Source organism: Poecile atricapillus, chromosome 1 (genome assembly GCF_030490865.1).
Source record: "Poecile atricapillus isolate bPoeAtr1 chromosome 1, bPoeAtr1.hap1, whole genome shotgun sequence".
Taxonomy (NCBI): Eukaryota; Metazoa; Chordata; class Aves; order Passeriformes; family Paridae; genus Poecile; species Poecile atricapillus.
Window position 1 is genome coordinate 144,884,513 of NC_081249.1, and position 26,760 is coordinate 144,911,272.

A 26,760-nucleotide genomic window follows, 5' to 3' on the forward strand; every position below is an offset into this window, starting at 1 on the left:
TTAAACACACTCAGCAGCAGGCCACAAGTGGTTTGCCCTCTCTGCTACCACTTCACAAGGTTCTGCTCCCTCCTTTGCCCTGGATTTCCTGTTTATCTGCTGCTGCCCTAACAAAGAAGCACACCTTTTACCTTCACAGCATTATGGTGATTGCATTTTAAGTTTCATTCCTCTTAGAATCACTGCAGATACAATAAGAACTGTGTTAGGGAAGTGACTGGAGATGCTGTCAGAAGATCTGCTGCTACACAGCAGTTTGCCTTTGACACTGCAAGGGCAGACAAAAAAGCAAGTATTTTCATAGGAAGTCACTGTTTTCTTATTATCCTGTTGGCTATTTTATGTTGTTCATTCACTACCTCGGATTTCAAAAATCCACAACAGGAATTATTATAAAAATCTTCCAAAGAATTAATTGTTTCCTGATATAACAGCATCAGCAATAAGTGAATTTACAAAATCTTAGCTGGAAGCACTTAGCTGAAAAGAAGATTCAGCAAGAGTTTATCAGCTACGTAGAACACGGTCATCATCTCCAGAGGAAAAGGAACACATATTACTGTGAATGCCAAATGATCCTTCTCTGTGGCAATCTAGAAACCCCACAAAAAGAAGACAACTTTACCTGTAATACCTGTTGATGTGAGTAGATGGTCAGGCAGATGCAGGCAGTGTGCTCTTTTTCCAGGGTAATCACAGTCGATCAGATCAGAGGCTGAAGTACCTGGTTAATTCGCTCAGTCCAGCTAAAACCAAGAAGATTTTACCAACTCTTAAAAACTATTCTGCTGTAGGGACAATTAAGGCAAGGTGATTGTGATTCCAGTCTGAGTCAGCTGAATTCACCAGCACAACTTCCAGCTCTTACTAAGATAGCAAAAACCACAGTTCTTGACCATGAAAACTTCGTCACTTCCCATTTCTCAGCTGAAATGCATTTTCCACATTTATAAGATTCTTTAAGAAGTAACTGGTATTATCTTGCTCATCCTCCCCCTTGATTAGGTGGTCTGTAGTAAGCCATTAATATAAGGTTTTCTTTCTTGGCTCAGCCCCTGATTTTCACCTGCAAGCTATCAACCTAGTTGTCTCTGACAAGTGTACTTAAGAAAAACTGTGAAGAGCATGTGAGCAAAACTAGTATTTATTAAAAGAAAAACACATAGAAAATGTATTAAGAATCATACCCATCCATAAGCCCTTAAATACTTTCATAAGACAAATCTCCTGTCCTCAGTTTTAAATGCAGAATTGGTACATTCACCTCAATGTAAAAGCCATAAAAGGAACAGCGCTTGTCTGCCACAGTTCTGCATTACATATTTTCCACCTGCACCATTCAGTACTTTTCTCTGGGCTTTTTGCAAAGTGAGGTGAATCCCATCCCAGGCACAGCAGCATCTGACATTATTTTATTAATTCACATTCATAAGGTGTGCCTACCTTGACTATTGATGTTTCTAAAATACATAGACACAAATTCCTTCAACAAAGGTCTGGGTGAATTACAAGCTGAAGTGTAAGTAAAAAATATCTAATTCAAACCCTTCAAAGGAGCCTTCCTTCCTCTTACACAGAAAGATGAAACTTACAGTATTTTCAGCACGGTTTCATCACCTCATGATGATCAAACTATAGGAAAGAGTAACAAAATCCCACAATGTATTTTTATTGTTAAACATAAAAAACATTTATTTCCTTGAAAAAAATTTGTTTACCAAAATAAGATTCTCTGTATAGAATTTCTGGGAGACGAAAAGCCATTAAAATCCTCAAGAAGGGAAAGGAAATTGAAACCATGAATGACAAAATGGGAAGTAATGACTATTTAGTCTTGAAAGTACCAGGGTATCAGCCAGTAGCAAGCTGAAAGCAAAAGGAGACATCTCTTCTCTCAGTGTGTAGTTTTTATCTGTGTAGTTCTTTTTAAGATGATGCAAACTGTAGAAGTTCATGAAAGGAGGTTCATAAGCAAGAGATAAAGGTACAGAATGAATCTGCTTCCTCAAACACCAACACAGCTTTGATAAAAACAGGTGCATCACTCAGAGTCTGGAAGATTATTCTCCAGATGCTTGAGTGGTTTGGATAGACCTCCCGAATCCTCTGGAATCAGCCACTGCGATTTGAGACACTGAGCTAGGTAATTCCTTATTCTTCCCAATGTGAGGAAGCAATGTCCATGTTGTATTGTACATCCCTTGAGTTTCCATCAGAGCACATAACCTGGAATGAGTTTTCAGTGTCAGGTTACTACTCCCTCCTGAGGAAGACAGCTTCCAGCTATCCACTTTCAGTATCCTGTCTTGAACCTCACGGCTTTTGTACACTGCAGCCTCTCTGTATACCCTCAGCCTTGCAAACTGCTCATGTATTTGACTTATTGGTCACTTTCTTCAACTTCCTCCTCTGCAGAGCCAAGTTCAGGGTTTTGAGGAGAGTGTCCTTGTTGTTCAGAACATTGTAGCGATTCACTTCCACTAACCTGCTGAAATCATATGGCTCAAAGGTGAAGTTTAGTGTACGGTAAGGGGAATCTTTCGACTCAATGATAAAGTCACCAAAGGATTTCTCTTCTTCTGACTCACGTTCAACTCCTGCAGCAAGAAAGAAAGAGAAAACCAAAATCACAAAAAACCTTCTGCAGTGGTAGAATCATTTTAGTTGAATTCTGTTAGGAGGATATTAGAGATAATTCTGTTGAAACTTAACTTTATCCCCAAAGCTTCTCCTCAGAGATAACAGCTCCTTCCAAAATATCTGGAAGCTGAAGGGCAAAGTATTATTACCCTGTTTCCACTAGATTCCAAAATACAGTACTAAAAGGCATTCTCATTGTGATAAATTGTTAAGTTCGTCTTTGATTATTATGCTCAAAATAAGGAATATAAAGCTCAATTCTCCCTGGAAGTGCTGCTTTACACTAAAATGAAAGACCAACCTCAAGTTCAACTGGCTCTAGGAATACCTTGCCCCTCAAATTTAAATACCAGTGTTAAAAGATTAACACTAAAGTTTATAATAAACACTTTTGTGGGGAGAGAGGTTGTGAGCCTCTTCTCTCATCCTGCCCTTCAAAAAACTAGTGGAAACTGATTCTGCGTTAAATGTAAATGACAATTTAATGGTTACAGAGTAATATTAAGAAGAAAGAAAAGAGGAACATTGACCTCACTGAATTTTCCCCATCAGCACACTCAAAGAATTGTTAGAAGAGTGCTTTAAGATGCAGCTTTCTTACCTGGAGCTTTGAATTTCTGGAAAGTGTCATTCACTAGAGGGAAATGGAGTACAATTGGAGCTTTTGGATTATTTTCATCCACAAACATGTAGCATTCTTTTGGCTTCTCTTCATCTTCCTGACTGAATTTGATTTTTGGAAAAGGAATTTCCCGCTCCTCGCAGTACTTCTGAGTCAGCTCTAAAACCTGTTATCAGAGAAAAAAAAATAACTGCAATAAAACACCAGCAACACTTCTATGATCATCTAACTACAATCCTCAAAGGGAAAGAGACTTCCATTTAAAAAAAAAAAAAAAAAAAAAGAAGAAGAAAAGAAGTGACAAACTCAGCTTCAAATCAGCAGAAACAATTTCTCTGGCTGGTAATGTAGAAGTATGAAGAGAGGAAGTGCAACAAACAGCAACAGATTGCAGCTGAAATTTTTTTATGCTTTCCTACCCTAAATCTATTCACCTTGACTTTTCTGCACCTAATAATGAACACTTGTATGCACAGAAAATACCTTGTTTGCACGAAGAAAATCACCAATAGCCACACTTTCTTTAGAAGCACATATCCAAGTAACAATGATTTTATGGGCAAAGCAAAGAATCTTATTTTACTTAACAATCTGTTTAGGCTTCTGAAAATTTTTTAATCTTCTCACAGTTGTCAACTTTCTTTTTTCTCATGACCTTCACAGGACAAAGCATAGCAAAATAACGTTTGAAATGATTTTTCATAGGAAGACAGGAGGAGAGAGGCAGGGCTGCTCAGCCTGGAGAAGAGAAGGCACTGGGGAGACCTTACAACGCCTTCCAGTACTAAGGAAGGCTTACAGGAGCTGGAGAGTAACTCTTCACAAGGGCATGTACTGACAGGACAACGGGGAAATGGCCTTAAGCTGAAGGAGGGTAGGTTTAGATTAGATATTAGGAACAAATTCTTCACTGTGAAGATGGTGAGACACTGGCACAGGCTGCCCAGAGAAGTTGTGGACTCCCATCCCTGAAAGTGTTCAAAGCCAGGCTGGATAGGGTTTTAAGCAAACTGGTCTACTGGAAGGTGTCCCTGCCGATGGCAGGAGGGTTGAAATGAGATCCTTAATGTCCCTTCCAACCCAAACCATTCTGTGATTCCATGAAAGATGTAAGCATTTATTTTCATTCATTTGTCCATTAGTGTTTGTATTCAGCTCCAACTGATCTGCTGCCACTGAGTATGATTCTGTGCTTTTATGTTCATGTAATAATGCTCAGCTAGATCTCTCACCTCAAATGGAGCTTCCCAGGAAAAATTGAATGACAAAATAACATCCACATCCCTCTCTGGCTGAAGTACCAAAGGAAAGGGAGAGTTGATGGAAAAGCCACCATCCACTAAATACAAGCTCTCTTCCATGGGAGTCAGCTGGTTGGGAAATGCATCCAGGTGAGTACCTGTAAGACACTCCAAGTAACACAAGTAACTATACTGATTCGTTACACATGCCTTGGCAGAAGAAATACACAAAACTCATATTAGCATTATAAGAAGAAAAAAGACATTCCAACATGCACCTTCATCTGAGACAGACCTTAACAGTCCGATGATGAGCTTGCCTTATGTGACAAAACAAATACAAAATCTGTGGATCAAAATTTTTGCTACAGTGTAAGCAGGGCTATATTCCCTGGCTTCAGCAGAACAAAGTCAAGCTCATGTATGTTCCATGACATACTATACAGTGCATTAATATTTTGTGATAGTCAGATACACACAAACTCCTTTACCTCTCCAAGTCACAAATTCCTTGATGTTAACATAATCTTTATGAAGATACAATCCCTTCATGAAGTTGAAGGTTTCTCCACATGTGACCCGGGACTTGAAGAAATCCTGAAAAATTTGTAACAAGGGGCCCCCAGGTATAACCAAGCGAGTCTTCAGTCGTGCTGGGTCTCGGAAATGGAATCTTCGGCAGTCATCTGCAGAAGTCACAGAAGGATGCAGAACATAAACAAAATGCCACCTCCAACATTTCAGTCAGGCCTTTTTCTACAATATTTAACCATTTGTCCTAAGGCTGAATTTGCCCTCTAATAAGGTTATTGCAATGAAATTTAAATGAGATGCATATTCCGTAACTGGGTGATTTACGAGCCTTGTTTAACGGGAAAAGGCTTACTCATAAAGCACTGCCCATATAAATTTCAAAGCCATGCAAAGAAACCCTTGTTACCAAGTGACAACCACTTCTGTCACGTAAGACATCAGTCAACCACACACAGTAGCATTTGTAACTACAAAAAACAAAAAGGGTGGGGTGTGCTGGGAGAACCAGGGCTGGAAAGGCAGAGGAAAAAAAAAATCTCTTCTGCCACTAGTTACTATAAGGCAATAACTATGCATATTAACAAATCCCAGCTTCTAAAACATTTACTTTTCACTGTAATGAACTAATGGAGATCAATGGATAAGCCTACAACTAGCTTATCCAATATTACAAAAGGCAGACCATGGGGGAAATTGAAAGACTCCTTTTCCATCTCCTGCTTAGCAATCCAGCTTCTATTCTTCCTCTTCTCAGGATTATGATGCCTGCACTTTAAAATGTGTTTAAGGTAGCTCCCAGAGCTAGCCCAAATTTATAGTCAGATACAAATTCTTTTTAAAAGATGAGGAAGTGTACTAAAGAAACAACTTCTCTCTTTACTATAAGAGTGATAAAAGGGAGTAACACAGAATAAAAGAGATCTGTCCCAATCCACCCTTTGTGGTAATCTTGGAAACTATATATAACATATTTTTGCATCATATTATTTGTGATTACTAAAAAATCAGTAATCTTTTGAAAAATCCAAATATTTTTATGTATTCTTATATTATGTGCTCTTACCTACAACTTTGATAACATCTTTGAAAGAATCCAGAAAGCTCAGTCCTATACCAACCACCTTCAGGCAGATATCATCCAAGCTTGCAGCAAAGGCACTGCCCCACATTCCTGCAGAAGAAATGCAGAAGAATTTAACACTCTCAAGGTTTTTCACAGTGTAACCAAAAGGCCAGTAATTCACCCGACATTTTTCATGGGAGAGGGCTGTCACTTGATCCCTACTACTCTAACAGTTTGAGTTAAAACCTTGGCATTAATCATGGGACTAATTATGATGTTACAATATAATGCAGAAATTTTTCCAAGAGAAAAGCATGGAAAAGACAGTAAGAGAACAGGAAGACCAACAGTGGACATTTTTGACAGGTGGCTATAATAGAGCCATCTTGCAGACTCAGGACATCAGACTGTAACACTGTGAGCCAACTATGAACCTAAAGCTCTGGAGGAAGATTTGACATATTTCACTTCTTCAGGTTCTTCTGGAAGGGAGAAAAGGCGTGGACTTGAGTTCCTAAGTCCCCAGAGCAGCAAAGTTCCTTTCCATTTCCTTATATGATAATTAATTATTATCATAAGATCATACCTTGTAGAAAACAAATCCTGGGCTCTGGATGTTTCTGGACAAGCCGTCCCATGAAGAACTCGCTGTCAAAATCCTCTGTTCGAACAAAAGCTCCATATTTGCGAAATCCAACTTCATAGGGAGTGAACTCACACCACTCTAAGAATAAGCCAGTAGGATATTTACTCATCTCAGAGTAAACATGAGTGAAAATATTTACCTGGTATCTGCTCACAGAGGGGAGACAGAAGGGACTCTCCCCACTCTTCACAACCACTATGAATTTCTCTGCCCCCTTCTCTAGTTTCTATGTACATATGATTCATCTTGTGAAGGCTTTCATTCCGTCTTGCTCCATCTTGACTTTGTTACTATGGAAATAACCTATCTATTTTACTTTTACTTTAAACCATTTTGATAGCTCCTTTCTCCATCCAAAATGGAAGCTATATTATTTTTCTCAGCTTTTCTTTACACCATGAACCATCTCCCAGAAACTATTACAGTACTGACTTGAAAACTCAGTTGACCCACTGTGTCAGACTTCACTGTCTGACTATCAAAGTGCCCCCTCTCATGTTTGAAAGATTTCCACAAAGAGTTGAAAAAGAACAGTCTTCCAGTCCAACTCCTGGGCCTGCACTGATCAATTCACAGACAGAACACAGAATGTATCTGCAAGCATTATCCAAATTCCAAATGTTTCTTGAACTCTGGCTAGTTGGGTCAAATTGAATTCACTGCCATACACACATAATCCTCCAGAGTAAAACAAACAAGTCCCTTAGTGGTACATAGATGGACACAAGCATTTGTGTTCCTGTCTCACTCATCTGTCTCCACTTGTTGCATCCTATTTCAAGTTTCAGTGAAGGACTGTCTTCACATTCTTACTCTAAGAACTCGGGCCACCAAAGCATATTGCAAGGTGGCCAATCCATCATTTTATATGAATCCTACACAAATTTTTTATCTGATACTATAGAAGAAAGTGATTTCCTTATCACCAAAGACTCTAATTCTTTGATTCAGACAGACATATTTATTACAGGAACCTCCTCAGCTCCTGAAAATTTCAGGCAGTTTTTAGCAAAACCTGTGGAATGTCCAACAGTTCTGAATCTCACTCCTCATTTTAGCCATGATGAAGATATTTGCTACCAGGATGATAATTCTTTGTCAATCAGTTTCCTCTTGCACTACCAACTGCTGCTTGAGCTGTATTTCCTGGTATCAGCTGCTCACTACCCAAGCAACTGGACAGATGAAATAAATTTATGGACTTAAGCAAACAAAAATAGATTTCCATGTTCATACCTGCAAAGTCACCACTGCTTATATTGGGTCTCACATTGACAGCTGCATAGATAGGATAAGGGTTCTGGGCCCATTTCACTGCTTCCTGCTGATCAGACAGCTTTGATGGATCTTCCTGGTCACAAGCAAGGAAGGAGGAGCCCATTTAAGTCAGATAAATTCTGTACCCATAGTTTGATAATTGGTAGCTGTTGCTTAGTACTTCTGATTAACAACACTATTAATTCAAAGTCCCTTTTCCTCTCCACTGTCCAGGTATATGGCTGAATTTGTCCAAAGTATTTCTGTAGCTGTATATTTAGAATGTCTAATGTTGTTAATAAACTAGCTATCCCTCTGATTTTCAGTCTCAATTACACAGGAAATATTGCGCAGTAATGCCGCTGTGCAAAGCCAATATTTTGTCAGGCTTAACCTGCCCAGTACAAAAGCTATTATTTTAGTAACAGTCATTCCAAACAAACACTGCATTTTTCTGTAACACTGATCCATATGAATTAAAAATCCTTTACTAAAGAAGATACAAAGTTTATTCCACAGTACCACCTAGATAAAGGTGGAGAATAATTGGGTTATTGACTCTAAACACATGGGTCGGTAGCGCCACACTTGAAAAACAAACAGCAGTACACATCCAAATATGAATTCTTTTACCTTCTGTTGTAGGAAATATTCCACAATAAGGCCCCACAAATCTGTAAAGGAAACCTTCCGTCCAGCGATCTCCATTGCATTCAACTCCTGGAAATAGTATTTCAGTCGTTCTGGGGAAAATGCCCCTGCTTTGCTGCTGGACACAGTATCCTGAGCTCTTCTGATAGCATCTTGGAGGTCTTTCTGTGACCAGTCAGGGTCTTGATACAGTGTTGATAAACACCTGAAAATGCTTTTATTAATGTCATCAGTAATAAAGACCCTAGTGTAAACAATAATTTTAGCTAGTTATAATTAGTGTTGCAGCACTTGAGAAGTCTAGCTAAAAGAAGAGTGAAAATAAAAAAAAGATTTCTGAACTCTAAATTGCGCTGAAAATCCTGACACCTACAGGACATTGTCCTTGCTAACCTGCCTTCCAAAGATGTTCCAAGCATCCTATGCCAGCACTCATGAACCAGCTCATACACCTATGTTAACTCCAGAGCAGGGTGCAGCATGCAGCATTAGAGGCCATGGCCTTCACCAGAAGACAGGTCTGATTAAAGGAGAAGCTAGTTTGGATCACTGACTATCCATACAGATGCCTACATTTGTTTGGAAGTGTCTCTGAATCAAAAGGGGCAGGAGAAGTAAGTACAGAGGAGTTAATTTAACACACAAAACTTGTAAGGAAGGATTATGCCGTCAGGTTGCACAACTCCTCTGTGAAATTGTTTCACAAACACAAGTGATGACTTCATCACAAACTCCAAGAACTCAGCCACTGAAACACTCTAGCCACATCTAGTATTTCAGCACATTGCTCCAGTCCATCAAAGGGCAAGACAGTACTATGCCACTCTTCAGCCTCTATGCCATTTTGCAATGTGATGACGTGATGGCCTGCCTGGACATGTTTCCCGTGACTTGCACCACCTCAGTTATTTTCTTGGCAAGAGTAGGGGAATGAGGAAGGTTTTTGAGTCAGTGCTCTGAGGCATGACACAGCAGTTTTATTCATATAATACATTCCAATATTCAACTGTCAGACTTGCACAAGCAGCAGATTCATAATTTTAGCCAGTAGCTGTATGGGTTGGACATGACATGGGATCTCTTAGACTGCACAGGATACTCAACAAAACTCATAGGTAAAAACTAGTAAAATACTTGATTTGCTCTCTGCCTACACATGGCACAAACATAACATAGGCCTATTTTGCATGAACACTACCATTTCACCTCGAAGTTACTGAATCAAAACTACGTGTAGCTTACCAAGTAGAGCCAGAAATCCCACAGAGGTATATTGCAGCATCCAGAAGGCCCAGCTGCTGCAGCCCAGCAAGGCTGCCATAGAACGATGTCAGTGCTCTCATCCCACCTCCAGAGCCCAGCACTGCTACAACTGGAACCTGCAGACAGAAAACTCAGGAGTCACAACCACAGGCTTTTGACTGCCAATAAATTACAGAACTAATCCCATCTCAGCCTCATTTGAATAAAAAATAGAGATATAAACCTCTATTTCTATCTACATTACAAGTAATTTTGGGTTTGATTTCAAGCTGAACTTGTTTCTTTATTTTGTAATTGAAATATATTGCTTACTATAAAGCATAGCACAGTCACCTTAGGGGCAGTCACTTATTGAAATTGTTATGTATATTATCACTCATTTACTTTCATACAATACACATATTGGAGGCGATTATTCTTGTAACAACAGCCAAATATTACTGAGCAAGGCATCAGGATATGTAGATGTAAGTCTCCTCAAATAAGAAATTAAGAATCTATTCCTGTGATGTGAGCTTCATTTTAAACATTTTGAAACAAAATTTCCCATCACAATTCCAAGCCCAAAGTCCAAGATACTAGAGTTCTAGTAAAGTACATACATTCTGAAATTTCAACATTTTGAGCTCCAAAACACACACCCCACCCTCAAAATTTAAGAAATATAACAACATTTAAACTTCAGAACTGAAAAGTACCAGAGATCTGTCTCCCACTATATTCACTATAGCAAATGTAAACCATGTTTGTTGTTGGTTACAAGCAAGGATTCCTACACTGCCTAATTATCAACCAAGCCTGAAGGATTTTACCAATCTCACCACAGGACGGTGCTCAATACCTCATCCTTTGGAGGGGATTCTTTTAAGTGAAGAGTCTTCCTCAGTGCCTCAGAAACTACTTTCTTCCTTTTGTCCAAAAATTCTCTCTCCTCTTTACAGAGATCAAAACCCAGACGTATATCAAGATCCCAAGTGCTGAAATAAAAGTCAAGAAAAAAAACATGAAATTTTGGAGGATTTGTAATCAGTATGGAAAAGCAATGTTTTTGAACACACAATCTAGGTGCAGATTTGAACTGGATCAAGTGAAATTTTAGTGTATACATCAGCTATTTCGTACGACACCTTTTGGAATAAAAAATTAAATTCTCCATATTGTATTTCTCCTTTAATGTTTAAATTCAAAGTTGAGTACTGTCAAACAGTACTCAGATTACTCTTCAGGAATTTCACAAAGGAAGAAAAGATTCTTAGTAGGTGAAGAAGATTGTATGAGGAGCAACAGACATCACTATATTAACATTAACATGAAATGAGGGGAAGAGGGATTTTAAAACAGAATATTTTGAACTTAAGAGACAGAAGGAGGCAACTGAATACCAATTAACTTGTTATAATTTTGTAAAACAGGAGCAGGATCTTCAGCTGATGACTGGATACCAAATGACCCTATCAGCTTCCTGATTTTCAAAGGACTTTGGGGTTTCCACTCACCTCTCTTCAGTTTTCAAACTCATATCCAAATTTTTTCCCTGTGAAAAGAGAGAACACATCTTGAAACTGACAGCAAATAGACAGGTGGAACTACAAACCAGAAGTTATGATATCAACAGAGTCACCATTTACTATCCAGAACAGCTCCTCATCCACAAAACAAAATCTTTGGAACACCTTTCCTTGCATCTATTTCAGACATTTCTATCAGTCCCTGCACAAAGCAAAAACATACTCAGAGGACAGTGTGAAAGAAATTATTTCTTCTGCAAGTGTCTTGCTTTTTCCCTCCTCTGATATTTTTATTTCACATCCTGACAAGACTTTTTTCTTTGGGAAGTGATGAACTTTATTTTGCAAGACCCAACCATAAAAACATATTTGGAAGAATTGCACTGAGTAATCTCATTATTCTAGACATCCAGAAAAACAGCACTCTTGAGAATCACGTTGCCTAACTTTCCAAACACCTAGAGGCAATGGAGGAAAAGGTTCTCTCATGCATGTTAAAGCAAGAGCAAAATATTGACATTACCTCTCCCAAAGAAATGATTTTATCAACTTTTTCTCCAATAGGAAGGGAATTAACTGGTACAGTCCCCAGTCCCAGAACTGTAGAATGCTTTTCAATATCAGGGTTCACGCCATCCTAATAAAAAACAATCTTATTTGAGATTCACAGAAAAAAGTTAAAAAAAATATAAGACTTTCATACATTGAAACAGCAAACAATTCTTAATATCACTATAGCTAAATATTTACCAAAACTCCAGGATTTTTTGAGGGCATGCTGCTTTCTGCTTGACAGGTCTTTGCAGGGGTATTTCTTTCATTAAAATAGTTTCTTTCTTTCTTCTTGTTGTTTGGTTTAGTTTTAAGGGGTTTTCGTTTGCTGCTATTGGGTGTTTTTAATATACCTGTCTGCCACAATTAAAAAGTCTTCAAGTACAAAATTTCTCCCACAAATAGCTCTGGCATGTGTCAGAAATCTCACAAACAAACTTGCATTCCATCTTCCAAGCAAGGTTTGGGAAAAGTACCAAAAAAGGCAACAGCATTAGATATGCATTAAAAAAATACCACAAAATAAGAAATAAGATAATCACCTTAGGGACGTGTGGCAGCACGTAATTTTAAAAAAACTTCAACAGCAGAGCAGATTAAAGCTTGCCAGAAAATATCTGAGTTTTCTGCCATATAGCAAATGGCAAGATCCCTTAGGAATCTGCACACAGCTCTGTACTAAATGTAAAGAGGCATATTAAAAACCCCTCATATCAGAGGGGCACACAAGCCTACAGAGCCTCCAGAGAGGCCACACACCAACCACAGGGCTCAGTCCTCAGGAGGAGACTGCACCTTAGAGAGAAAATAGTCACCCTTCTCACACCACTACCTGTGACCTGTGACCTACCCACAGACTTCAGAGGTGTCTTCTGACCAGTAACTGCTGATCTGAGTCCAATGCCCCAGCTAGCTACCAGAGTTGTCTGGCTGAGGTTTACCACCTGGGGCAATCTCCACAGTTGACCTCTGCGGGGCTTTTGCTTGCCTGGCTCTGAGTTTTTGACCACTCAAGTCCAGGTCTCTCTCTTCAGCTCATGTTTGCTGCATAACAAACCCTCTGGCAAAGCTACTTTTCAAATCCTTCTTTGTGTCCTCTTCTCCACAGCTGCCTCTAGAGTAGTCAAGATCACCATATGCAATCATGCTACCCAACTACTAGTGGGGATAAAAAACATCATAGAATAAAGAGTTTCTTTGCTGTTATTTTTGGAGAATGAATATTCAGTCACTATATGGGTACCTGGAGAAACTCCAAAGTAAAAGACAAAGATAAATAAACCTCTGGAAGAGGCAACTGATCTACACGTTTCTAAGAGAAAAGAGTTCCTACGGAGTATCTCTCAAAAGATGAAAGTAAAAAGCATGTGCAGAGTAACATTTTCTTACTCCATGAGTTTGAACAGACATTTAATCTTTGGGGAGTGTATACTCTTAAGGTAATTTCATCTCTTTATACAATGTTAAAGATCCAATGCACAATCTGACATTAAAAAAAAAAATAAACAAACAGAAAGAAAGTAGTGTGTGAAAAACAGAGAAAAACTTATCCCTCTGTAAGCTTTGTGGAATCAGCATGGACACTTACCTGAAGGACAGATATGGTTTGCTCCAGCTCCACTTGCAGTTCTGGACACATTTCTTTATCCACATGAAAGACAAAGGAGGTTCCATAATCCGTCTCATTGTCTGGTGTCCAAGGAATAGACAACTGCTTTTGATATGCCCCTGGGACAGACACCTTGACCTCACAGCGTCCTGTGCGTTAGAAAAAGAAGTTTAGATCACAAGGACCATTTGTTGAAATTCAAGTATTTATTAAGTGTAGCTGAGACCATGAAAATACAAGCAAAAACTATATTGTGTGGTACCAATATTATTAATTATTGAAAATACAATCTAAATTGACTTCAAAAGTCAATTTTGTAGTCAATAAATTAAAATGTACTGTATAGACAGAGTCAAGTCTCCCCTCTCTCTCAAGGAACAAACATGCTGAGGAGTAGTCCTGACTTAAACTCTCCAGGCAGCCCTACCTTGCTGTTTCTCTTTTGTGTTTTCCTCTTTGTTGACAGTGCCTTGCAGACACAAGCAAGGATGAACCTGTGAAAAAAAGAAACCAGCTCTGGTCATACAATTTTTAGTTCACTTCTTTGTTGAAGTTTAATTCACCTACTATATTAGTTGCAAATTTACAGCTGCAAACTGTCAAAAAAAATTTGGCATTTTTTTGTTATTTCAAATAAAGACCAAGTTTTGTTTCAGTAGGACAGGATTATTAGCTCTTGTTTCAGAACAAGAGCTTGTTTCTATTCCAGGAACTTTTTTTTTTTTTTACAACCAGTACTTCACAGTTACAAGTTATCAACACCTGGGGTTTTTCTGAGTTTTTTTACCTTTTTCAAATGTACATATGAGTAGCTATGCAGAACCTGCTCAGATCCAAACAAGAACTTCATAAATTTCTGTCCCTGCTTGTCTATGTCCTCATGAAATTTAGTCTCTCACATCATTCAGCCATCAGCTTACCCTCTAGGACAGCAGATGAGAGATTGATTTGGACACAATTGTACTAAAAGAAACTAATCCACTGCTTGAATTAAGACTGACTTGCTAAGGGAAACTGGAACACAAAAGGTTCCTTCCTATGAAATAGTTTTCAGAACTGTTAAATGCTGTTAAATGCCACCAATTTTTCAGGGAAAAAAAAAGTTAAAACTGTACATTTTAATCATTATCCTTATGTCCTTACAAAAAACATTACTCCAATCCCTTTCCTTTCAAGGAAGAAAAGACTTGTTTTTAATATATAGCACACTGATTTGCTTAGATTGATTAACCCAAAAGAACAGGGAGCAATCCCCTACTTAATAATGGCACTGATAAAAGCTTAGAAGTAATGTTAAAACAGGAGGGACTCTTCCTGGACAGCATCTAGTCTAGAAAACACAGTACAGTCTTCAAGACTAACTTGACTGCTAAAGATATTTTTTACCGTTTTCATAGCAACCTTACAGGGAAAAAACAAACACCACAAAACAAAAAACTACTGCTTTCTGTAAGCTAGCATCAAGTTTAAAAACTGAGGAAGAGTTTTAAGTCAACAAATTGAAAAACAGACACATTATCTTGGAAAGGAATAGAAGCTGTTTGGAAGTAGGATTGTAATACTCAAGGATCCTTCTCCCCTCGCTACTAAAAACTCATCTTCAGCAGTAAATCACAACACACATGATTCTGTACTTCCACATACTGTGCTTCCACGTACTCACCACAAGGACTCCGTTGGTCAGTACTTCTGTAGGAGCATCTGAGCTGTGAAAGCAAGAGGTTTAATGTAAGGGACCACTGGTTTTCATTTTTCTTCATACTGCTTTACAAACTAATTGGCTGAATAAGCGGCGGGGTGAAAAGGTCCTCAGTGTGGGAGATCTAGGGAAACACCAAGTATATTTCCCTTCACAAAATAATAGGGGCTTGGAAAAATTGAAGAAAAAGATTTGTCTGCAAATGTAAGCATGTGCTGTAAGATCTCCCCATCTCAGTTATTTTGATAACCTAGAGAAAAGCTGAACTTAGACTATCAGATAGATAAAGTGCAAAGATAGATAGATCTGTGTATTTTGCAAGGTTAACTGACAACTTTCCACTCCTAAATAACTAATCCATAAAGTGTTCACTTACTTCCCATGAAGTCCAGAATAATTTTATTTATTTTTGGTACCCCAAAAATTTTGGTGACTGGAATATTTAAGGATAATTTCGGTCAGTCATTAGTGAATCAACTCAATCACCAGAGAGAACTATAAAGCATTATCCTTTTTATGAGCAAGACTATCCCCAGACAGAAAAAGCAACTGACAACAAATCTGCAGAGCACGAGTTCATTCAGCTCCTCAGGTAAGACTCACCATTTCTCCAAGAAAAACTCTACATCCAGCTCTTCATTAGCCTTTTAAAATAAAAGTCGGATATTGGTGACCCTTGATTCTGAATATATAATTAAGAGACATTTCTCCAAGAGATTAAGCTTTTCTCCTGTTATTTCCTGTTAAAATAACTGGGTTTGTTCCTTTTATAAAAGCTCCAGTTAAATTTTGAAATCGTTAAATGTAGCCTTTAGCCTTTAAATACTCCTCTTCTCCTGCACATGTTCTATATGACCAGACATCTACATTTGAAGACACAAGTGCACAGAAGTGAGAGTTGTCTCTCAGATTCATTACTCTGCTAATGAGAGAAAAAAACCTCCTCTGGCTCAAGAACCACTGCAACATCATTTCTGCAAACAGCTTCTACATGAGGCTTTGGGCTTCTTCCCACTTCTTATTTCAGCAGCTTGCACTCTTAGCTCCTTGCTGCTTTTATCCTCTACAGACTTTTTTCCAGCCAAAGTCTTCTCTTCCCACAACATACAGTAAATATTTGATACCAGACCTAACACAGCTTTTAAAATAACAAAGTAGAAGGTGATTTGGGTAATTTTCTTTGCTGAAGTTGAAATTTCCAGTCCCTTAAGTACAGATCAAGATGACTTAAGCATTCAATAAATGGATAGAGTGGGAACAATGGAATTACTAAGGCTCTTTCCATGATCGTAAATGATTTGGAGTGCCTGTGACACTGCCCAGCACCTCCCTGTGAACTGCACACTAGTTAGTCTGCTTCTGACCACACCAACCATACTGAACCCAAATTTCTCAAGAAAACACATCATTAGCTCACCTTTAATCCAGACCTTATGTAGCAATGCATTTATGGCATTACAAAATAGATCAGTCTGGTGATGTGGCTTTTACCCAGATAAAAAAGGATGTTTTGTAAGTCCATAAACAGGTGAACAGGGCTTGAGAGCAGCTGGTCACAAATATCATCCACATGAAGCAGAGGTTAAATGTACTGAACATAACCCGGAGAAGATAAGCTTCTCTTAGGCTTTTGACTTATTAGATATAGAGGTAACCTTGGCAGCAATAAACTTGTTTTTTGCAAACTGATGCTGACAAACTAAATAAGACAGTCCCCACAATGATTATTGACTGCAAATGCCTTTCATTATAAAACCAGTTTATGCTCCTCTAAGTCTCATGAAAAACTAACTCTGTTTAAAGATGTTTTAACCTTCCTGAAAGACAGCAGTAATCCCAAATTTATTTAGCTGGAGCATCCCAAAGATTGTGGAAAACACACAAATGAAGCTACCAGAGAACTCGGAAAAATCTCGGTTGACAGTAAAACCGCATGTGCTGTCATCACCAGTTGATTGATTTTTCCCTTCTGGCTCCTCCAACACAGATACACCAACCAGCAGGTGTTGCCAGATGTGAGAGCGATGAGCTGCAGCCACTCCCAGCTGAGCCAGGCACTCACCTCGGGGTTCAGCCTGAAGGTGCGCAGCACGGGCTGACCCGGCCTCATGCCCCCCAGGTCGAAGACAATAGAGGTGAGCTCATCGCTGACAAGGACATCCTTATCATAGAGGGTCAACTCCAGAATGTTCTAAAAGCAAAAATAAGCAGCCTAAAACAAAGGGGCAGGAACACTGACAAACCTGGGTAGCTGTATATGATAGACACTTTGTGCATTAATCAATACTTTTCCCCTTTCCCAATCCTAAGGAAAATTCAGTTTTTTCAGCATGGCTTACAGCATAGTTAAGCAAAAATTTCTTCTAGCTAACACCATTTAGCTAAAGTATTTTTTTCAGCTTCCCAACTAGAGGGAGGTCCCAGCTGAACTCATGTGACAGTACTCTCCACCAGCTCCAGGCACAGATTAGCCGAAGGAAGCAATAGCAATTCTCACTCTTTCGTGATGATTTAGTCCAGGATGTTATGGGACCAAATCACTTCCTGCTCAGCAGTGTCTCAGAGATGGTAAACTCAAGAGAAACTGAAATAGATACAGTGAGGACATACGGCACCCAAATAATTGCCCTGCAGCAACTTGTCAAGGAGACAAGACTGAACTTAGAATTTTGCTGACAGTCACCCGCAGTAACCAGGCTGAAGTCTCACGAGCCTGGAGGGAAAGTAAAAGATCCCACACTCTGAAGTTTAACTTTCAATTGTCTCACCAGTCAAGTCAATTACCATTCCATTATTTGTCACCAACCATTGTGGAAAGGTACTCCAGTGAGGGGGATACTTTCTTGTTAATAGACAGCTTATTCCAAAGCCTGGGATGTTATTCAAAGTAATACTGCCCCACTAAAACTGATCTTTCAAAGTACAGTTTCCTTCCCCCTACCATTAGTGTCTACTTTGAGAATGAATGCTGTCAACCTGAAGACTTTGTTAAATACTGTACTAGATCCTTCACAGATAGTAGAGGTACAGCCTCTATCCAAGAGTTTGAATTTGGTTTTCTCAATTGGAACTGACAGTAAAACTTGACTGAATGAACTATGTGGCAGTGAGTAGAAATTTAGTTCCTGTGAAAGAAGAAGCAGACATCAAATAGAAACTTGCTTAATCAAAGAATTTCCTTGAACTCCACCAGGTAGGGGCGTAACTTCCTTTTCCTGAGATGCATCACAAGGATGGAAAATTCTAGCTGCAATTTACATGAGAGCAGTTATCCTCAGCAGATTGTATCACTGGACACATATAGTACAGCTTTTTGTACCACTGAAGACAACTGACACCTTACAAGCAACACTTGTTTTGAGGGTAATAAAGAACCCTTGGTTTTTAATGAACTATCGAAAGCAAGCCAGTACAAAAACATAAGTAGCCCCACTTGCTTCACACAGTGTCTTTACCTTGACAGCACTATGGATGCGATACTGGAAAGTTTCATTCCATTCTGGGTTCTCAGAGTTGTCAACAACCTGAGTTCGAGAGACACGGGGAGATGCAGTGGGCAGCTTCAGTTCCACATAGCAGTCTGCCTTGGACACTACAGCAGAGAGTGAGACAGGCACCAGAAAATCTTTATTCAAATACACTCTTTCCCATGAGCTCCTCATTTTCTAGATCTCATTGCATCATAGAAAAGTGCAAATTTAAGACTGGACTGCTAAATCAAAAGTCTTTAATGAAGTAAATGCCTTTAAACAGAAGCAAATTGAATATTAGGTGCCTATACTTCTTTTTTTCTGGTTCATCGAAATCATAATGCCCTTAATAAAAATGGCTAGTATTTGAAATGAGGAAAAACAACTTTTAAATAAAGATTACTGTTGATACCAAGCCTGTTGCCTCTTGTCCTATCACTGGGCACCACTGAAAGAGCCTAAGCCTACTAAAGTCCAAGCAGGCAACAACCACTGCTGCTTATACCCCTGTTTAGCCTGGCCAGGAGCTGGGCTGTTTCCAGTCCCTGAAAATAAATTATTGTCTCAGAGTCCTTCTTTCTTCCATTTAGGGCCCCTTCAACAATGCAAATATGGGGACCATTCCTCACTCCAGCTGAACAGACAGGCCACAGAAAAGGACCCTTCACAACATGATTCTTGCCTTCAGCCGCTAAGGAGGCTTTTCTGTTCTCTGAACAGCTCTTTAGCATTCCAAGTATTTCAATGCTTGATGCCAGATATAAACTTAAGGCAGCCTACCTTACACAATTTAATCTGAAGTAATTTAATATAAATTAGTTTTAAAGATCCAAATGCCTCAAACAGCCCTGAGATCTTTGCACAGGTGTGTAAATGGAAGGGAATATATCCCATGCTATCAAAACCAGGAGTAGATAAAAAGCAGTTTATCTTGGAATCAGTCAACCACCTACTTCTTTTGAAGTCTGCAATGACAAACATACAGCAGGTACATGAAATAAAGCAATATTACAACTGAGAAAATAAACATTTGAATGCTAGAATTAAAGATTTCTGCTTCCAGGTTCAGGAAGACTGTTCAGCAGGAGCAAGGGTGAAACTTGCCATAACCAGAAGGCTGAAGCCAGAGAAAGGAATACAGAATGGGCCAGAGTAGAACAGGTAAAGGTGCAGAGAAGTGAAACATTACCAGGACTTAACTGTTCTTGTTCTGCAAAGTAAGAACAGCTGCAGCTGCTTAATCTGCAGACTGGTCTCACATAAAGCTTTTGAAATATATATAATATACTTGACATGTATATAATGCTTCACATGAGAAGCTTTTGTTAAGAAATAAAGGCAATGCAATATGTGTGGGTAAGAGGCTCCCTTAACAATGCCCTATGTGCTAGAGGTATGCACCAAGGAACCAACATGTTTTCATAAAGCCTTGAGTAAATACTTACATACATCGGTACCCTTGATGTTTCTGGCTCGGAGGACTTTTACTGTTAGGTTGTAGTAAGGGTGCTTTTCCCACTGAAAAGAGAGAAACAAGCTCAGCATTTAGCTCAATTGCAATGCCTGTTCTCTAACCACACTAGTATTAGAACAGAAAAATGGATCAGAACCAGCCAGCCCAAAATAATCTATTAATGAAACAGCCTGGGATCACACACAGCACTTTCAGTGTCCTAGAAGATGACTAAAGGAGCCTAGAAGGAAACTCAATTCCCTTTAGGCAGTGCAATGACAGGTGTCTTATGGTAACTCCTCATGGACTTCAGAAAATAAGTCCCTTATTTAGGGATTCCTCTAATTATAGATCAGTTTTTAATTGCTTTGTTAGTACATTCTTGCTGAGGGAGAAAGAGATGCTAAAGCTGCTCAAACACTTACACTCACGACAGTTAGTTTAAGAGTACTGGCCAAGGGCACATGAATCCTTGAGTAAAAGCAGACATGGCAAGAATCTTAAGAGCAAGTTCTAAAGACATAAAAGGCACACACTGTTTACAATGAAAAAAAAAATACACAAAAGCAAAACACCTGCTTACCAAAACACTTCATGGCAGTTTGGGCTAGAAAAGACAAAACTTAAACTCACTTTTATTCTGGACACTTAACTGATATCAGCATTCTATTTGTGCATGTCACTTTACCAGCAGAGATAAAATTGTAATCCTTACTCTTGAAAGCTTCTGGGAAACTATTTTTGGAAAGTAATATTAGTATCTAAATGTCAGGATGTGAAGTGGAAAAAAAAAGTCTGACTAGATCCTAGAATATCATGAAGGAGAAGTGGGAGGAGGGCAGGGGACAAGAGAGAACAGCTTGAGGTGACTTAATACAGAGACTGCACAGAAGTAATTGTGTAAGGCTTGGGAACACAATAGGATTCTCCCTCATTTTCACCAGTTATGCCACAATCCTGGCCAGCTAAGAACCTTTCCTATTCTTAAATCACATTTTCAAAATGCTTTGCACAAATGGTCATTACTTCACATTCACAATTTTCAGCATGGTTGGCTTGAGAACTCTGTTTAATTTTAGACATTCTAAGTATTCACTTACAATTAAATTCAACAGGATCTTCACTTACAGCAAAATACTGCAGATTGACAAATGAGGCACTGGAAGAGGCTGCCTAGAGAAGATGTGAACATTTCTGGAAGTGTTTATGGCCAGGCAGGAGCTTTGAGAAACCTGGTCCAGTGGAAGGTGTCTCTGCCCATGACAGGAGGGTTAGAACAAGATGACCTTTAAGGTCCCTTCCAACCCAAACCATTCTTTATTTCTATGATTCTTGAAATATAAAAAAACGTAGGGCCTACATATCACTGACTGGAATCTCATAGAAACCAGTGAATCCTGAACTGTTCAACTCCTCTAGATTGTTCCTTATCTGATAAATGGAATTATATTATGTTTGTTAAGCAGTCACATGCTTGGTGAGTTTTCCTTTCATCTCTTGGAGATACTTGCCAGCTTTTGCAAAACAGGGTTTGAACAACAGAATAAAACCAAGGCATACCTTGCATTAAGCAAGTACCATCCATCCTGACCAACAAGCAAAGAGCAAAAACTAATGAGTCACCTAAGATTTCTCACATGCAGGTACTAAATTACATTTGTGCAAATAAACTCAAGTTATACTGTTACTAATCTTAAAGGCACTTATTTGCAGAAATGACATGTACTTATTCCTTTGTTTCTGTGAACAAGACATGCCTTCTCAGTGAATTTCACCATGACTTCCACCTTTCAGATGCTAGTTTCTTTCCTCTTTAAACCCTTCCTAACCATCTTTCTTTTATTCAATCCCCAACACTAGTTTCTCAGACAAAGGCTGACCACCTTTCGTCAAGTTGGGGAATAGATTACAGAGAGAAATTCAAGATTGTGTATGTTATTCTCACCAACTTCCTAAAGTTCCTGCAACTCTTCTATTAGTTGAGACATGAAGCTACATAATCACACCCCCATGGCTGTGAAAGCAATCTTCACTCACAGAGCATGGCTGTCACCTGGAAACCAGACACTATCAGAGCAAGCAAAGATCAGCACGAAAATAGCCTATCCTTCTTTTAGTGAGCACCATTTGTCAGAAATTTACTTACATGCTCAACAGAAAGTCCCTTCCAAAGGTCTCTAACACCTTTGATTTGCAGCCAGTCATTACACGGCTGAGGATACATTTTCCACACCCAGATCATAATTTAAGGGCATATAACTCAAGAGAAATTTCACTGTGCTCCCAAGCCTGTGTGATCAGTTGTGCCAGAACCTCCTCATATGCCTTTTGTACTTATCTTTTAGCAAAGGCACAGCAAGGTCATAGCCAGGTGAGCTTGCAGAGCAATGAAGCATGGGAGTATCAGATAAGCCATCTGAATGATCAGGGAAAAGGCAGGCAAGAAATCCGTATGGGAAATGGGCAACAGATACTGATGACAGCTCTGCCTGTACCACTATACATGGCAGCATACTGTGTGTGACTGAAGCAGGCAGCTAACTTCTGCTTTGCATTTCAATGATTTTTCAGAATCACTGCTTTTCCAGAGCTCAGGAGTGTATCTGAAGCAAAGAAAGAAAAGTCCACTTCAAATCCTAAATCCTAAAATGAGGGTAAAAGGCTGAATTTTCAGCCTTTTTCAGTTGCAAACAACTGTCTGCACCTTTCATCTAAACTGAAGATGCTGATGCAGAAGAAAGCAGCTGTAAAACAAGTCATCCCAGCCACAGGACCCAGTAGTCTTTACCTTCATGTAGCCCAGGATACCTGCCTTTATATAGTGGGATGTAAGTGCTGGTATCCACTCCAAAGGTCTCAGTGAATGCAGAGGTCTCACAATAAGCCCGCCAGATTCATTACAAAAATGCTGTCGTAGCCAATAGAAACACAACTTCTATGACATATTTTATTTTCACAGCTATTGGGAAAATTAGGTAGCTCAAAGAAATGTTCAGTTCACAAATGGAGCAGTTTCTCCCCATCATGCTCCTGCTCCCAAAGAAACGTTGCTGCACATCATTCCCTTCCTTGTGGCCAAAATGTCACAAGTTTGCTTTTAAAGCCCAAAGCAACTGGGCACCCCTTGCACTGTCCTCCTCTCTCAGGAATATACATCTGCAGCTGTGAAAGGAGACTTACAGAACCATGGTCTTCTGGCAGGCAGGATTTACAGTTAGCCAGGACATGAGCAGTGCCAGCATGTCAGTAACAGCAGCAGGGGCAAACATCGGGTTCACTCTCACTTTATTGTTGTTTGCCTTTAGAAGTGAATCTAAGGCTAAAATCTGGAAAATTAAAGCAGTCTGATCATGCTGAATTTATCTACAAAGCCAAAAGGGTGATCTGCCGTCCCACCCCTTGCTCAATTGCTATCAATTAGTCAATACAAAAGTCTCTCTCCATAGCCAGCAAAATTTTGTTAAGTAATGTTAATTTTCTTTTTTTTTTTTTAATTTAAATAGCAATTCATTTAATAGCAGGGGTTTTTTTATTTAAATAGCAATTGCCTGAGGGAAAATATATTTAGTGGTTTACAGTTAATGGGAGGCTAACATGAACCTCTTCCAACTAATCTCTTAAGTACTAAACAGTAATATTACAAAGTCAACAAGTTTATTTTTTTCACATGGCAAGCAGATGTGCAGAAAGCTATACAAGCAGCAAGTTGTCTTGTGACAACTGTCACCTCAATTTTAAGTTGTATATCGAGGGGATGGCATGATAGGATATATGACAAGGGTGATCAGCTTATAATCAAATCTCCAGTCAAAAGCTCCTTCACAAACATTTAGCTTAATTCAAAACTGAAGTTATTAGCCTGACTATCTTATAAAATGAAATTATTTCACTCCACTTAAAGGACAAACACGTCAAAACCACGTTATCTGTTGTGGCTGCATTGCACGACGAACAGGAGCTGAAGCCATCATTAGTCTTTGTCTACTTGAGATCATTAATCCCCGGAGGGTAAAATAGAAAGTAGAACAGAAGGCAACTGTAGTCAAGGTTATTTTGCAAGAAAACACATACGCGTGATTTTGTCTCTACTGATGAAAAGTGCAATATTCTGGACTCTCCCCAAAAAAAGTGCTTGGCATCAGCTCAATTCTGCTCCCCAAAACCTAAGGAAAGGCAGACCTGCTCTGGATTTCAAAATTTAATAAAAGCCTGGAATCTCCATTGACATGACCATTAAGAGAACAGTTTGGGTACCAATAAACCTTTTCACCCCTGCGGGAGCGCAGGTTTCCCACAGGTGCGGCAGTCGCTCCCGAGCGCAGCAGCTGAGGGACCCCATCCCACAGACAGCCCCGCCGTGTGCCTTACCCGCCAGTGATAGAGCCCCGAGTCTCTCCTCTCCTTCCTCTGGAAAAGCACCGCTGCCAGGAAAGGCAGCACTCTGGGCGGAAATGGGCCCCGCAGCACCTCATGGAACATGAGGAAAACGTCCCTCTGTCCTTGCCGAATATCGGACAGGGAAAGCCGGAGCCAAAGCGAGTCCCCGGAGGCCCGGCCGCGAAGGGCAGCTCGCTATGGGCTCATCTCCAGTTTTGCGCAGGGCCGGGCCGTGCTCCAGCTGTGAGAAGCGGAGGTGTGGCCCACACTTGCCGAACAGGCCCGCTCAAAACCTCGCTGGCAGGTTTTTCCAATATTGCTGCAAGATAAGGGCAGTAAGGCAGCACCTAACAGGGAAGCCCTGGGCAGGAGGAAGAGCCGCTTTGCGATCCAGCCGCGACATCTGAACCCCCAATCCAGATTTTCTTGGAGAGTTCCAGCAACCTGACTACAACTATGGCCATTAAAAATCCTTTTCGGAGCTCCAGCACAACCTTCCAGTATTATTAAATAGAAAAAAATTTCCCTTCTTACAAGCCTGAAGTAACACAAAATTTGTCACTGACTGTAGCTGTTCAAAGCAGTTTCAGGGAGACCACAGCAGAGACACCACACTTTGGTCTGCCATAAGACGCCTCAGGGAACAGCAATTCCCCACCACATCTCCCCTCATAGCAGCCTGCAAAACTCTCCCCGTTTTTCCTCCTTTCCGTGGACAGTCTTAATTCTTCCACCAAAGGGTCTCAAAGAACTTTACAAGAAACAGGACAGATTTTTTTAAGGGTCTATCACACCTTAAAAAATAATTAAGTAGTGAAGGAAATAGTTTACTAAAAGTTATTAGCTTATTAGCAGCTGCTGATGGTTGTCTTGCTGGAGCTTTTTATCAAAGAGCTGAAATTTATAAACTGGAATTGCAGGCCAAGTACCAAACTTTATTCTTGCAGCAATTAAAGTGTCAGAAAATGTATGAAAGCCAGTAATGCAGCATGCCATTAGCTCCATGCAAACATGAGAATGTGACACATTCTCACCAAGGTCCCATTCATTAATCATTTCCTGTCATTAGCGCCAGTCACCAGACTAGAATTTAAGAAAATTAATAAAAGCATAAGCACTGACATTTCAAACACAAACAAGTCAGCACTAAGTGGTGAATTCACAGAACCAAGAGTCAAAACACAGGCAAAAAAGCAAACATAATGCCACTGTGAAACAGCCAGCAACAGCTGTAAAGCCCTCGTGTCCTACTAAATGGTACAGCAGACAGTCGGCTGAAAAAGCTATTTCTTTGCTTTTCTACTCACCACTGCACTGACAGTGAAGGACTGCAGCACCACCCCTGTGAAGAAAGGCTGAGAAAGCTGAGGCTGCTCAGACTGGAAAAGGCTCCAAGGAGACCTCATAGCAACCTTCCAGCATTTAAAGTGGGCTCTTAAAGAGGGAGAGTGACTTTTTACACTACCAGATAGTGATAGGACAAGGGGAAATGGTTTTAAAGAGGGTAGACTTAGATTGGATATTAGGAAAAAAACTCTTTACTTGGAAGATGGTGAGGCACTGGAACAGATTGCCCAGAGAAGTTGTGGATGCCTCATCTCTAGAAGTGTACAATGCCACGTTGGGGCCCTGAGGGGTTGACTCTAGAATACCTTTAGGCTTCCTTTCCACCCAAACCATTCTATGACTATCATATTTTATTTACCTTCAAAAAGATAGTAGAACCATAAGTGTGGGGTTTTTTACATTTAATCTAATACAGTTTGACTGTAAATTGCAGGAAAATCGAGGTGGCCTCACAGTACAGTAGTACCATGGAGAAATCACACTTACTCTAGTTTATTACAGGCAGCGTATAAACCCTCTATTTTGTCTTGAGTGCCCAATTTCACATAAATTTTGCTTACCTGCCTTCTGACACTCTCTCTCCTCTTCCAATGAAATCTCACTCAGCTTAGGGATCTCATGTTTACAGAATTTCTCTTGAATCTCTCAAGAAAAACTGAAAGCTTCTTTAGAACATATGCTTAAGAATTGTTTCATAGTCAACAACAGATCACCCATTAGCAGTGTCTGTGTGTGGTTTTAGACATCTATAAACACTGTTGTCAGCAAACTTAATATCCAAAGAGAAACTACTTGGTTATTTCCCAGCAGACTAAGAAAACAAGTAAG

General features: G+C 39.6%; 1 protein-coding gene across 3 annotated transcripts; it reads right to left on the reverse strand.

Moving 5' to 3' along the window:
- Positions 1 to 1,135: 1,135 nt before the first annotated feature.
- PLA2G4F (phospholipase A2 group IVF) lies at positions 1,136 to 24,863 on the reverse strand. 3 transcript variants are annotated; one of them, XM_058852005.1, is made up of 20 exons: positions 24,577 to 24,850; positions 20,201 to 20,273; positions 18,741 to 18,877; positions 17,348 to 17,476; positions 15,889 to 15,929; positions 15,250 to 15,292; positions 14,014 to 14,080; positions 13,566 to 13,735; positions 11,949 to 12,062; positions 11,414 to 11,451; positions 10,759 to 10,894; positions 9,897 to 10,033; positions 8,637 to 8,859; positions 7,983 to 8,097; positions 6,687 to 6,824; positions 6,101 to 6,208; positions 4,995 to 5,189; positions 4,495 to 4,661; positions 3,242 to 3,428; positions 1,136 to 2,597 (listed from the first exon to the last, which is right to left on the reverse strand). In XM_058852005.1, the coding sequence occupies exons 1-20, from the start codon at positions 24,685 to 24,687 to the stop codon at positions 2,368 to 2,370; spliced, it is 2,559 nt and encodes an 852-aa protein (XP_058707988.1). In that variant the 5' UTR covers positions 24,688 to 24,850; the 3' UTR covers positions 1,136 to 2,367. The 3 variants fall into 3 exon arrangements, with proteins under 3 accessions (XP_058707988.1, XP_058708005.1, XP_058707997.1); XM_058852014.1 differs by lacking the exon at positions 1,136 to 2,597 and having other exon boundaries at positions 3,295 to 3,428; positions 4,495 to 4,671; positions 24,577 to 24,863; XM_058852022.1 differs by lacking the exons at positions 15,889 to 15,929; positions 17,348 to 17,476; positions 24,577 to 24,850 and adding an exon at positions 20,842 to 20,927.
- Between the last annotated feature and the right edge of the window lie 1,897 nt (positions 24,864 to 26,760).